Consider the following 14,667-nt stretch of genomic DNA (forward strand, 5'->3'; position numbering starts at 1 on the left):
CCAGAAGTGTGAGCAGTTCTCTGAAAGCAGAGCTCTTTGTCAGTTAACAGGTCTGGAGCATTCAGCTGTGTGTTGACAGACTGCAAAAATAGAAAAGGAAAAAAAAAAAAAACATCAGCAGTGGCTCCACAGACGCACATCCTGCTTCTCATCTGTATGAGTCATTTTACTATCTGCAGTGGCTTGCAAATCTATTCAACCTCCCTTGAAAAATTAGTCATGTAACAACCACAAGCTCCAGGATTTGATGTGATGCAGCAAAACAAGGAAGAAAAACAAAGATAATTTCAAATGAAAATCTAAAATCAAAATGTGATGTACATTTATATTCACCCTAACCCTGTCAATCAATTAAAAAGTAATCAGATTAATCACACTCTGGCGCTGTGATTAATCACGACTAATCACTAAGCCTAATTTTGTGAGCTTGAAATATAAATATACACACAGTTGTGCAAACCCCTCCTGCTGCAGTCCAATTCAAATTCAAACCATTATCAGATTTTTTTTTTTTTTTTTTTTTTGGCAACAGAAAGCTAGTAATGTGGTCTCTCAGTACTAACAGCAACTTATTTCACTACACATGCATACAAGTAGTACCAAACTTGTTCAGGTAAACATTAAAGTAAGACATGCTGGTGTAAAATGAGCTGAGTAACAACTGGGTAACTCCTATTAACAACTGGTTAATAGGATACACTGCATCCTATTTCACAAATCCACACCATCTTTTTTGTCTTACTCTTAAGCATATCAGCAATTTAGAAACTTTTACACCACCACTCCACCTCCTTACCTTCTTACATCACACACTAAAGATGATTTGGGCAATTTTTTAAACATGAAAATGTGTGAAAGGGGAAATTAAGTCATCCACTAACTCTGTATTGCACTCTGGAGTCAAACCTGAGGCCACCAGCCCAGTAAGGGAACATTGGCTGAACTGGGTCATGCAACAGAACAGTGATCCTGTGCGCAGCGATAAAAGTTCGTCAAACTGTCTCTAAAAGAAAAGAATTAAGGCGATGCAATGACCCAGTTAAGATTTAGATTTCCTGCTGTGATGAGAAACTTGAATATAAGACGTGCATGAGAACCTCATTGAACTTAAGAGATGTTGTGCAAAACAAAGAGAACATAAATTATAGCACAAACTGGAAGTAAAAACCTCCAGCGCAATGAGCAATGTTTTCATTCACCTGTTTTTAACTAACAACCAGGTAAAGAAAATTTATAAAAATTCAGAGCTGTAAACCTTGAATGCTGAATTTTAAGCCTGACAATATGCCATTCTGCCTCATCTGCTTTATTTAACAGGAGGAAATGCCTGGAAGCAACTGTTCCCACAAGACCGAGTGCAGAGATGAATACAGAACGGTCAGGTTTACACCTGAAGCAGACATTTCAGAAACGATATGAGAGAGGATGCACATACAGACATAAAACTCTGATCCTAATTAGGCCATCGGGCAGATGTTTGCTCAACACTTGATCCATAAACAACCATATATTTAGCTATGGAGACAAGAAGGAGAAACATACGGAAGGGTGATGCATGGTGGGAGACAGGTTTTATCGTTTATGTGTTAGGGAGGTGAAGAGTAACATTTTAGACAGGTTTGCCTCTCAGGATATTTAATGGAAAAGCGCGTTGTGTACCACCTTGCAGCGGGAGAATGCGAACGCTGAAGTCCTCCAGTTGACTGAGAGCACTGATGAGGTCCAGTTCCTCCTGGATGGCTGGAGGACAGTCGGTGATCAGTTGGAGACATGCCCTAAGGAAGAGAACAGTCAATTAATACAAAAGACGTTACCTAGAATAAATCAGATCGCTGGATTGACTTGAGCTTTCTCTTGCTCCTCCACATGTTGCAGTGCACTTGCAGTGAGCTAAGTGAAAAAAAAAAACGAGACATTTAGCTGCTTCGAAATGTTTTCAATTGCAAAAAACCCCCCCGGCAATGTAGCAAAACTAAAAGGGAGACACCTACCACACTAAAACTATTTTTTATCGTACTGATATTACACTTCTCGTCATTTGTACATTTTACATTTTTGAAGAAATTAAACCAACATTTGTAATTTTCAGACTTTTTTTTTTTTTTTTCCATTTTTCCAGTTTGTTTGCACGTTTTAGAGCAATCTGTTCCCGTCTCTGGTCTTCTGGGTCCATGGTTGCTTGTTCTGTTGTTTTTAACTGATATTTTATTATTATTATTATTATTATTATTATTATTATTGTTATTGTTATTATTATTACTACAGCCAAAACTAAGCAATATATTGGGAAAGGATGCATAAGTGGTGAGATCTGGGTTTCAAGCAGCTGTCTACTGGGTGGCCACTGGAACAAATTATTTACCAGCTATTATCAGCTTATTACACATGTCACTTTGTAAAGACCAGAACAGAAAATGGTACACAAATCAACATAAGAAGCCCTTAAAATCTATGTGAATTTCCTTATCAGGAATTCTATACCAAGTTGTTTTGTTTTCAGATCTAGGTAACAAAACAAATGTTACAGATAACATTAATAAGATAGTAATAATCACTCATTACTTCAGCAGAAGCACAAGAAATAAATGTCGATGTCCTGTTCAAACCCGTCTGACACAATAACATTTTTATTCAAGGTTATCGCCACATGAGGACTATGCCCACTTATGTTTATTCAAACCTCACAAACAGATTAAAATGAAGGAGACTAAATGGATTTTCTTTATTCCAGTTAGCACTAAATACTATTAAGCCTGAAGTTTCCAGAGTTCAGCAGTGCAAACAGAAATGTGACAAGGTTTCTAAAATGGATTTATTTACAAAGTCTAGACTAATTTGACGGATCCACAACAGCAGAGTTTCTCTTGGAATACAATCCACACTCATTATCCTTAAGAGGATTATGCAGCATAGCACTTAGAATATAAAACAGTGTGCTGAATGAGCAAGTGAGCAAGATGCAAGTTTACTTTAGAAAATAAATAAACCAACAAGGTCTGGGACAAAAAAAAAAACAAAACAAAACAAAAAAAAAAACAAGGCAAAATGATAAATTTAACGTACATTCCCAAGCTGAGAGTACAGATCTTACATCTGTGTATATGGAGAGGATCGGCTTGCCCTTCGTATACGTGTGCAGTAATTTATCCAATAAAGCATAATGAGACCAAAACATCCTAAAAAAAATACTGCAGATAAGTACTCAGTAGACTGCATAAACCCTCCACACAGCTTCACCTGCTCTTAAGCAAGATGAAAATGTTCCTGCCAGGAAGAAGAGGTTTGTCCTGGCAAGGATAGAAGCAGAGGAAAGGGCCGCAGATGGGTGAAAGAAAAACTGAAAAAGGACATGTTGATTATGTACTTAGGTCGTGAAGGATTTGGAAGCGTGTGTACTGACGGAGCCAATAGGAAACAGTCTAGGTGGTTTATTCCACCTAGACCATCATTTTCAGATTATTTTGTGCAACATTTATAAAATATTTAACTTAACAATTCTGTTCAATTTATCTTTGAAACAGAAGCAAAAATATTGACATTTCCTTTCATGGAATAAAGACGGGCAATGTAGCAAATGTTTTTTTGTTTTTTTTTCTTTTCCCTGTATGTTTGTTTTCTTTATTTTTTCCCCTCCTAACAAAAACAGAGATGAGTTTTCTCAGACACAACAGAGATGCTTTGCTGACAACAACTTAATGGTTGCTGAATTGTGTCTGGCTTTTTTTTTTCCCCGCAGTAGATTTTAACAGCTCTTTCTTTTATCTAAAGCACAACAGACAGTAAGTTGTTAGATCTGTTTTACACTGAAGATTAAGCAACAACATAAAAGAGAACAAAACAAGATACAGAAATAAATCTAGTCTTAGAGGTTTGTCAGTTAATTCAAGATTGAAAAGGGGAAGCTCTGTGCTCTTTATCTGTAAGGACACAGGAAAGTAAATTGTACAAACTGTACTCAAATTTTGATATACGCACATGAGGCCAACAAGTTTAAATCTGGACTTATTTTTATTTATTTTTTGCATACTTTATAGCTTGCTGACAGTGCAAATAGGGTTTTTGCAAATTTCCATTAATGTTTCATTTAAGTGCATTTCAACAGACTACGTCATAACGGCTCCATGGAAATTTCTGCCATTAAAAAACTGAAGCAGTTCATTTTGTAATAAACAAGATTTCCGTCAGTCTCAAAACTCCCAAAATGTCCCATGTGAAACTCTGGCGATTGATCTCCCTAGTAACACACACCAGTTAATACGCTTCTTCTCCCTTTTACTCATACACAACAACAAACACACATATGCACAGACGCACATGCTCACATGGTGGGAGTGTCACAATGGATGATGCTGTCCAAGTGTGCGGAGGGGGGCCTCCGTATTAGTTACTATAAATGAATGACGACCCAATTACTGTCCCACTTCCCCACTAGGAACAGACGGTGAGATTAGACATCCAGCGGCCCCCCACTAAGATCTGAAGCCAGCAAGAAACACAAATACAAAATCTTCATGTAGCACACAACAGAAGATAAAATGAAAGCAGACACCAACAGTGACTGTTTTTTTTAAACTTCATTTTTTAAAAGGGGATACAACAGGAAAAAAAAATAGGTCAAACGGGACAACAAAAGCCAAAAATACCACAACAAACATTAAATACAAAAATATATTTTAATATGTCAATCGCAAATAAAAAAAAGGAAATAACATTTTGTAACTACAACAATTTGTCCAATATCTAAATAATCTAAAAAAAATATGCATTTGCAATGTGGTGTAGCTCTATAGTGAAAACTGATCCATTAAACTGTCACCAACACCTGATTGGTTAACCTCATAGCAAGTCAATTTCAGGACAATTATTTTTGATTAAAGCAGTATTAGCCCTGCCCAAAGGGAATGACACGGTGTGTCTAATAGAGCAAATAAATTTATGTATTGCACCATGCAACCACTAAATATCTTATATAATAAGTATTTCTATTTATCTACATTTAATATAATTAATGACACATTTAGGTAACATTATAGAGATTTGATTAATTTAATTTTTTTTTTTTTTGCCATCTCTGAATCTCTATGACAACACAATAGATGGTATGAAAAACAGGCTCATACTTCAAAATTTGAATTGTTTCACTTGAATTATGTCTAATTCATGCCAAGTAAGAATTGGCAAAAGAGTTATTGTTCAAGTGGTCATTTTGTATGGAAATACAGCTACTCCTAGTCTTCCTTACCTGGCCAGCCCCATGCAGGGATCTGTTAGTGCTGTGGAGGAGTTGAAGTACTCCCTGGCAGCAGCCAAAACCAACTCCACGCTGCTGTTGTAGGCCACCTTCAGAGTGTGACCCTTTCCCCGGAAAGACAAGCTAACGGGAACATCCTGATTCACCTGGAAACATGAATAAAAGTGCAGAAAGATCAATGAGAATGGAAATTTATTATAAGCGGCTTAATGATTGGAGAACCCAGTAGGGGTAGCAGCACCGTGTCAAGGAAGGTTTTAGTCAACATACCGCGGAGCAATGCATAAGCTGCCCTGCCAGGCGTACGTTCTCCACACGGCTTGAGCACAGCAGGGACTCGACAAAAATCTGCCAGAGTCAGAAAATATAAGGAGAAGTGATGCGGAAATTATATCTGTCTTTGTTGAACGAGAACTGTAAATGTCAGTGTTTAGGGTATTGAACTGCACGATTTCGCACAAGAACTTAAACGGGGTATTCTTTTGCGAATTTGCTGCTTGTTGATACCTGATGGCACGTCTCTGATTCTAGGCAAGTGTAAACGTTCTGCTGCATATCAAGCAGGTCCTTCAGGAGAGCTTTCCACACCGACGCACTGACTGGAGGGTTCCTGAATGCAACACACAAAATATTCAACATACTCAGACGTTTGTTGTGTCAGTTTCACATTCATGAAGACATTTCATTCTGAGCTCATACTTGCGGCCGGTGTGACGGCACAGCTTGACCATTAGTTGGTGGGCCTCCTCCTTACTGTTCTGGCTGTTCTTCACGTAGGAGATGGGCTTCTGGAGGCCATGCTTCTCCAAAACTTCCACCACACTGCCGAGCAAACAGTATCAGGTTTACAAGAAAATCATACATTCAAAAACTTGGAGACGAGTGACTTTTTTAAGATAAAGTCACTCATCACTTCCTTCTAAAGACAACATTGTAGGAAGGCACCAAAGACCACGTCTTACTCTTTGAATTCCAGACCCAGTCAATTTGTGCTACTTTTTTAATTTTGAATGTAGTGCTGCTGAAGAAAATGGATAAATAAAATGAACCTTTACTTTCTCTTCTGTAATATTTTATTTCAATTCAAATTTTAAATCAAGTTACATTTTGAGGCTCGATTTTCCAAAGTACTAATTTTTTCCCCATTTTTCATACTTTTAAACATCTGAAAAACACAATAAAGTCCATCCTTTCCCAGACTTTAACACTGAGTAGAAACCCTGATGCAATGTTGATGTTATTTACACCTAAGATATAATGAGCTGTAATATTTGCAATTAACATCCTACTAAATCAAGTCTCTCCACATTTCTGTCAGAAGCATTCTGTATTCATGATCTGCCATTTTTAGTCTAATGAGTAAAAATAAATCAAGGGATTTCAGATGAGTTACCATACCTTAAAGAACAAAGCCGCACAAACATTTTCCTATAGCGTATTTAATAAAGCAGCAATAACGATGAGAAGAAGTCACAGTTGGAAAAGCCAAACTAAATAAAGAACAAAGACAACAAAGTAAAAACCAGCACAATCCACAGGAAGACGGGTAGAATCTAAGTTGTTCGTTATTTTGGCAGCACAGAGTCATTTGTAAGACACAGTGCAGATGGAGAAAGCACAGTTCTAGTCAGAAGAACAACAAGATAAAGTGCATGTCACAGAGACAGCACTGATTTTTAAGTGTGTGTCTGTGTGCAACACACACTGACAGCTGTTTTATGTGACCAAGGGAGCGGCTAGGTGTTGGTGACGGATTAGCGCGGCGCCCCTTCCCGTCTCAACAGGGTCGTGCTGCTACAGATGTTCGATCTCCACCGCAGCTCATTAATATAGCAAACAGGTGCCTGCGAACGTGTGAGGGCTTGCACTTGTAACGCATGTGTGTGAGTGAAAGAAAAACAGCAAGGCTTGAAATTTACAACTCTGTGAGGGTAATGTGCAAGTTAGTGGCAGTGGCAGCGACCGTAGCCAGCCTTTATTACGGTAGTCCTCGGAGGGCAAACACTTGGCATTTGCTGCTTGATTCATCTGCGGTATGAGTCACATAACTTCAGCGTGGCACGGCAATAAACACAATCAGCAAGCTCCCTGAGGTGTCCCTGAGGTTGTTGATTCTTGCATATAAACTACGTAGAGGACAAAAACTTAGCCTCAACATTAGCTTTCTCACAGCTAGCTAGTTCATTCCCTTCTTTATTATCACCCTATTTGTTGGGATTCCTATCAGGCTACTGCCCTCTTCCCGGCTTCATCATTATCCCCCATCTTCACCTTCATCATTACTGTTTTTCCAAGTGCACCCATGAGAGCCAAAGGGAGGAAAAAAAGAAAAAAAACGCAATAGATCCAACGCTTGGGGCGTTTTTAACCCACTGGGAATGTCGATGATCCTTTGATACGGAGAGAGTGAGTGAGCTGAGTGCGCATTTGTGTCTCCTCTTTTTTGGTGGTTGCTGTGAAGTCAGAACACTAAATTATTTATCAATTTGTCTACAACGATAGTTTCCCAAGTAATAGATCACTAATGATAGAACAGAAACACCTTACAAGTTGTTGAGGGAATTTTAAATAGCAGCTGTGGAAGAGATTAGGATAAAGAACGACAGACAATCCTGTTTTATTCACTTAAAAATCCCAAATACATACAAAAAAAAAAATTAATGTAAAAAGAAATGAAAATTGGAATTGTAATTTGCATAGATTAGAAATTGCCTTAGCACTACTGCATAATTACATATTTCTGGAAAGGAAAAGGCTGCACAAATTATGATATATAACTTTTAGAGCCTGTGGATACATACTGTTAAACTAATCTATTCCTACATCTGCAAAGTGGACAAAAACAGAGGTGCTAGATAAAGAGCAAAAATACCTTAGATGCTTTTCAAGTTTGTCCACCTTGTCATGGAGTGATCCTGTGATTTCTGTCTCTGGTCTGTAAAGCAATAAAACAGAAAAAAAAAAAAAGTTTTTAATCAGTAAAACGGAGCACAAAATAAATAGTAGATTGCATAATCAAGATGCACACTTTGGGTTTGTAAACCTCCATTGATTCCCTACCAAAAATACAACCCCATTGATGCTTTGGCTCGAGGCAAAGCATTCTGGACCAGGTTGGCCGGTTCCCCTACAGAGTACTGGCCATGATAAAATAAACCATGTGTAAATTTGCCTTTCTATCCCACCAATCACAAACAAATTCTTGACAATTTTAACCCATTTCTCTGCTTTCGTCGTCTTAGCTCTGACTTTTAGCCCTCAACATCTACTTTTCCTGCAATTTATGTCCCTGATTCACTAATGTCTTGTTCATTCCTACGTTTTATTCTAGCCAAGAGGAAAGGCAAATTATGTTAGAAGATTTAGACTTAATTAGCCAGAGTCACAGATTAGAAAACCTGAGCTGGAGCAGCTAAGTAACGGTTTCTATCTTGGTTCACAAAGGTGCATCATTCTATGTAGGGCAGGGAGCTTAATAAGTTAGAAAAATCCCTCCCAGGAGAAAAGTTAAGTTTAGGCTGTTGCACGTACACGCCGGCCTCACAATTTCTTCTAATCTAAATGCCACAGCATATAAATCACTGAGCCATTTTCTCCACCATAAAAGTACTATAAAATGAATTAAAAGAACTGTATAGCAACACTATAACAAAACATTTCTGCTCAATATTTATTCCATACCTGGTCAAATTCCAGTATAGCTGAAGTAATATAAAACATTAATGTCTCAAAATATAATTGCTGTAAACGCTTAAAAGCTGCTCTGCTTTACAGCATCTTCTTCTTTTGTCACCTAACCACTAATCTTTCTGAATAGTTAAACATAACAGAGGAAAAACTAAAGCAGACGAAGGCTTTAATGCACTTAGCTTTCTTTTTCATAGACGGCTAAGAATTTGAACTGTGCCAAGTGGGGTTCAAAGTCAGGCATCTTGGCGGATTGGTGACAAACATGACAGTAGGATGGTGCTACGATCTGTGTTTCAGGAGGAGTTTATACAGGAAATTGGCATAGTGAATCATATTTAGACTGACAACTGATCATGTGACCTTATCCTGGTAAAGTTTGAGCTTCAAAATTTCACCCAGCGCTCTTGGTCTGAGTTGATGGTGATTCTTACCATTTGTGGTCCGAGTTTTCTATTTTAACTAGATGGATTTGATTTAAAAATGCAAATTTTAACACCATTGTTATTATGTGAGTTATCACTGCTGTAAGAGACTCAATAACTGATGTGACAGCAAACTATAATTTTAACATTTGCAATGTTAAAATTATTAAAATGATTAATTCCTTTTAAACTGCTTATTATGTTTTCTCACGCTTCAATATATTTTATTGGCATTTTATGTGACAGACCAAGACAAGGTAGTGTATAATTATGAAGAAGTGGATTAATTATTATTGTTTTAAGGGGTTAACAAAGAATACAAATGCAGAGAACCTGTATTCAGCTCTGCTGAGTTAAAACTATCAAATAAAAACCTAATAAAAAAAAATAAAAAAAAACATGAAAGTTTATAGCTGTAATGTATCATAACGTGAGACAGTTTAAAGTTTGTGAGGCAATATATCAAATAATTGTTATTCATCAACAGGTCAAAGTGGATATTTGTAGCAAATCTGACAAAACTCTCCAAAGGATTTCTCCTAATATTACACTCATGTATCGGACAACACCAAAACAAACCCTCTAGCCAAAGCAGTCACTTTTCATAAAAATAAATGCAATAAATTTGGTCAGATTATCACGATATTAAACACTGATTAAAAGAGACCCCTGCTCCAAACCAATTATAGTGTCTCTCGTTTCAGTGCAGTTATTCCCTGTGGCGAGTGTGCAATAGAAAAGCATAAACTCCCAGCATGGAGTGCCACAGTGGAGCTAAAGTGAGACAGATGAAAAGAGCAAAATGTGCAACTGTTGAAAGTTCAGGTTCCCGTCATGCAGCCGCCTGAGTACTGTCACAATGGTAATTTATTTCTACAATCAAGGCTGATTTTTTTGAACAATTTCATTTGATTTCAGCTATTCAAGGAGTCCACATGTCCACTTTATCAATGATTTTCTCTCTTAAGACCACTCAGTCACTTTTAAATGTGCTGCAAACCCACACAGTCTCATGGGAAACTCGCCAGGCCGGCCCTCGTGTCATATGCAATAAAATGCGCAACTGAAGAGGCGTACAGAGAAAAAGACTGAGCAATGGGAAAGGGTAGGAAATAATATTCGAACTGTAGCAGGGTTGACTGATGGCTCTTTGGAGTGCAAGTTGGACCTGTAAGCGGGAAGGAGGAGGAAAATATAGGCTCAAAGGGAGGAGAAACAGAAACAGAGAGGGGGTACTTGGGTTTATTTATAGGTCCAAGGAGAGCTGGGAGGTTGGAATGAAAGGAGAGATGATGTGGGAATTGGGATTATTGTATTTTCGTGGACAAGGCAGTGATCAACTTCTTTAGCATCCTGAAACCACGGCTAACAAAATCAAGAAGAAGATCGATGCTGTCATTTTCAGAGCAGTAAATATCTGACCAGCTGACTTTGAGTATCGGTGTATGGTGATGCGTGTATGTCTGACCCATAGCCCCTTTGGGGAAGACACTCCAGAATGTCGTAACAGAGGCTGAGCTGGTCGTCTCTCTCGCAGCTGTAGATGCACTCCAGGGCTACCTCCATCAGCTGGTCTGGGTCTCCAACAATCTTCTGATGGCACTGAAGAAGATGACAAAGGAGTCTGCATGTCGACGTGCATCCATAATTAATTTACCTTAAAGCTAAAGCGACAGTCTACCCATCGTCTTTCTTTATAGCATATATGTGCATGATTTGTACCTTCTATGAAACACAAGAAGCCTGCCCATGCCAGTGGCTTATGGTTTATCATTTATAACGCGACCAAAAACATTGTCCCTGGCATAAACCAAGCGCAGCATGTGTGTGAGTTTTGGGATACTTACGACAGGCTTAGAGTGCTGGAAAATGATGAGAGGCAGAGTGAGGTCTTGCTGGCCCAGGCTGACCAGGTAGTTTGCAAGCAGAGACTTGGCAGCGCCTTCGCAGTGTCCCTCACAGCGGTGCAAGAATGGCACCATCCACTGGAAGGCATCTTTCGCGTAGCGCTCAGGATTCGACTGTAAACGAAAAGAAACAGAAGAAAAAGATTGTATTCATTGGTTTTCCTTAATATTATAATGGGACAAAAATATACATAAGTTAAACATAAAAAAGTAAGATTTGCTGATGCAAATCAATGCACAACTTGTCTCATTTTTTTTTTTTTATATATATATATCGTCAGTCATCGATGATGTTACTTTATGATCAGGGTCCAATATTACACAATGCTGCATGAACAAATGTGACAGACAGAGAGATAGAGGGACAAAGAGACGGCTTTATGAATGGATGATTGGATGCATGGACAGATAGACTGAAGGTTGAATGCATGGATGGATAGATAAAAGGATGGACATACAGATGAATATATGGTCAAACGGACAAACTGATGACTTGACAGATTAATTGATGGTCGGATAGTTGGAAGACAGACAAACTGATAGATGGATGGACAGATGTTTTTTCAAACTTTATAAAATAATGAAACCTAAAAATAAGCTTTGATCAAGTCCCATATTTTTCCCCTTCTGTGTAGCAACCCAACTGATGTCCAACTGAGACATCAGTTGGATGTCTCTGATCCTTTTCATGTCGGATAAATATTTACAACAAATAAGATGTTTAAGATTGTGTGATGGAAAAGAATGTACACTGGTTTGCATGTATCTATTTCATGATTTCCGTAGTTTACTTTTCTGGACATAGTGGAGCACTTCAAAGAGCATTTACATAAAACATAGGCGTGCAATTAAACCTGAACTTAAACTGTAATTGCTGCAGCATGTGGGTACTGCAGTGGTGTGCAAACGTAGATGCTAAGCTCTTCAGAGAGCCTTGCCCTCACCTTGCGACAACCCTGACTCCCAATGTACCGATGAGAACGTATTCGCAGAAAAAAAATGAGATTCAAAACAAAATTAGATCACAATCGCAAGCTAACACACCCACGCACGTTTTGCTTCGCTGTGATGCGTCTCTGAAAAGAAAGACATCAGACACCAGCAGAGAGGGAGATGTAATCTAGCCAGTTTGGTAAACAGTTACAAACACACACACACTCGTATATCCGATGAGAGCCCAAAGGGAGTTCCAGTCAAACAGCATGTATTAGTGCAGTCAACAACATTTGCTGGCTGCCTGCCTGTGTGGCAGATCCCATTGCCAATGGTCCTTACAGGCTAAAGCTGGCAGTTATTAGCTACAATTTACAGGACAGCTCATATCATGTACTCCAAGGGGACTTGTAACTGTAGTACTTGCAATAGAATAGCTTTCATAGCTCTCTTGCTGCGGTTGGAAAGCAAGTTTGCATCGTTAAATGCCAGGGATTTCAGGAATTTGTGGCCGTCATTAAATATATTTTCAAAGTCAGAAACTTTTTCCTTTTTCCATTGTGAACAATGAAGTCTAATTTAGATGATTTTAGAAGTTCATTAACATCGAATAGGTTTTTGTTCTCATTTTGAACTGCATAATATATTACGCTTTCATGTCAGCTATAAGAACACGCGCCAAATCATCTCCTAGGATGATTTAGCGCAACCAAAACGAGAGTACCCGTTTTGAATCAAGGCTCATCGCAAGAAAAAGATAAATTCAGTCCTACTTTTCACATTAAAGTATATTATATAAAAAAAAGAGCCCCCACTATGAAAAAATGTCACTCACGTTTTTCATAAGCAGGCGCAGTTTGTCAATGTCGCTGAGCTGCTGCAAATCTTTAAGTGTCAGGCTGAGTTCACATGACGCCTCATACACCAGCGTTTCCATGGTGACCAAGTCATCAGCCAGGAGCTCCAGCCCCGGGATCTCCCGCTCCTTCCCCAGGCGTACCAGTGACAAGGAGCAGTCCACCTGACAGGGACAAGAAATGAAAATGGAGAGGAAAGAGCAAAAGTAAAATGAATTTACATGGTGAGAAAAGCATGAAATTAAACATTTTAATTTATTTGTAGATTAGGAATTAGTATACAAATAAAACAGTCCTCCAAAATTATTTTTTAGGATTAGAGTCAAAACTGTCTGCTCAAAGGCATAGCAGAAAGTGTAATATTAATATGTATTCGTCATTCTGATACCCTTCAATAACATCCAGAGCAAGCAATTCCTTTCAGAAGTTTCCTCATTAGTAAATACAGTGCACTTGTGAATAACTTAATCTCTGTAATGTTCCAGCTGCTCTGTGAAGGCCTCTGAGAATGTTGGCGCACAAACAGCATCATAAAGAAATGGCAACACAGTAGACAGATTAGGGATGAAGTTGTAAAGACGTTTAAAATAAAGTTAGGATATAAAGCTTAGAAGATTTTAAAGAGAACTGTTCAACACAGTGTCAAAAAAGAAACTGAAACAACTGCTGAAAGAAAGTCTCCATCCAAATCATGAAATGTGGAGGAAAAACTAATCTCCATTCTAGCAGAACCTGAGCTATTTTGCAAATAAGAACAGGCAAAAAAAAAATATTCTCTAGATATCCAGACATGACTAACATGCTCCCAAGTACTTGCAGATAAATGCAGCAGATTGTGTCTTTGACAAGGTAATAATTTGCGGGAGAAGGAATACAAATGGAGACATGCACAAAGTGTAAATGAGCTGTGATTAACCCCGTTTCTAGTGAAATTTCTCTCATCACCCCCAGGCCTGATCATTTCCAGACCTCTAGAATAAGGAAGAACCATAAACAGAACTACAAACAACAAAAAAGAACCAACATCTAAAGCACTGCAGGGCTCACTCTTTTCATTTATAGTAAATGTTAATGTACCAACAAAACCAATACCCTTGCTGATAAAAAAACACAAACCAGTTATGGCACAATCTGTACTAAGGGGAAATCGCCTATTTTCCATAGAGACAAATTGGTTAGGACAGTGTTTTTGTATATTGCATTTTTGATTTACTCGAGTTATCTTTACCTGAAAATAAAACTTGTTTTATTATATACAAAATATTCAATGTTCCAGCAAAAAAAGACAAAGCTGTGAGATTTGCTGTGCTGCATTTCTTGGCACTGTATATCAGAGTACTTTTTGTCAAATGTGATGAATGCTGGATGGAACTTTGGAATTCATTCATTAGTGCAGTCGCTGTATGACAATGCATTTTCATATGCAGTTTTGTGTGTCTGCACAATGTCGGTCACAATTGGACACTGACTATAGTGAATCTAGAGCAGTGTTTTTCAACCTCTTTTGAGCCAAGGTACACTTTTTTAATTGAAAAAATCACGCGGCACACCACCAACCAAAAATGTAAACCAAGATACTCTGTAGCCGCCTATACTACATATATAGT

The 14,667-nt window shown here is 38.2% G+C and overlaps 1 protein-coding gene across 1 annotated transcript in view; it reads right to left on the minus strand.

Moving 5' to 3' along the window:
• The window catches only part of nbas (NBAS subunit of NRZ tethering complex), an 84,929-nt gene that overhangs the window by 16,967 nt on the left and 53,295 nt on the right, over positions 1-14,667 (minus strand). The window contains exons 24-32 of the mRNA XM_015017804.1: positions 13,039-13,224; positions 11,211-11,384; positions 10,832-10,965; positions 8,124-8,186; positions 5,951-6,073; positions 5,759-5,861; positions 5,522-5,599; positions 5,243-5,397; positions 1,663-1,775 (exon numbers count right to left, since the gene is read on the minus strand). Of these exons, the coding sequence (XP_014873290.1) occupies positions 1,663-1,775; positions 5,243-5,397; positions 5,522-5,599; positions 5,759-5,861; positions 5,951-6,073; positions 8,124-8,186; positions 10,832-10,965; positions 11,211-11,384; positions 13,039-13,224 (1,129 nt within the window). The remainder of the gene's footprint in view (positions 1-1,662; positions 1,776-5,242; positions 5,398-5,521; positions 5,600-5,758; positions 5,862-5,950; positions 6,074-8,123; positions 8,187-10,831; positions 10,966-11,210; positions 11,385-13,038; positions 13,225-14,667) is intronic.

This window comes from Poecilia latipinna, unplaced genomic scaffold (genome assembly GCF_001443285.1).
Source record: "Poecilia latipinna isolate Pla-1442-1.1 unplaced genomic scaffold, P_latipinna-1.0 Scaffold2192, whole genome shotgun sequence".
NCBI lineage: Eukaryota > Metazoa > Chordata > Actinopteri > Cyprinodontiformes > Poeciliidae > Poecilia > Poecilia latipinna.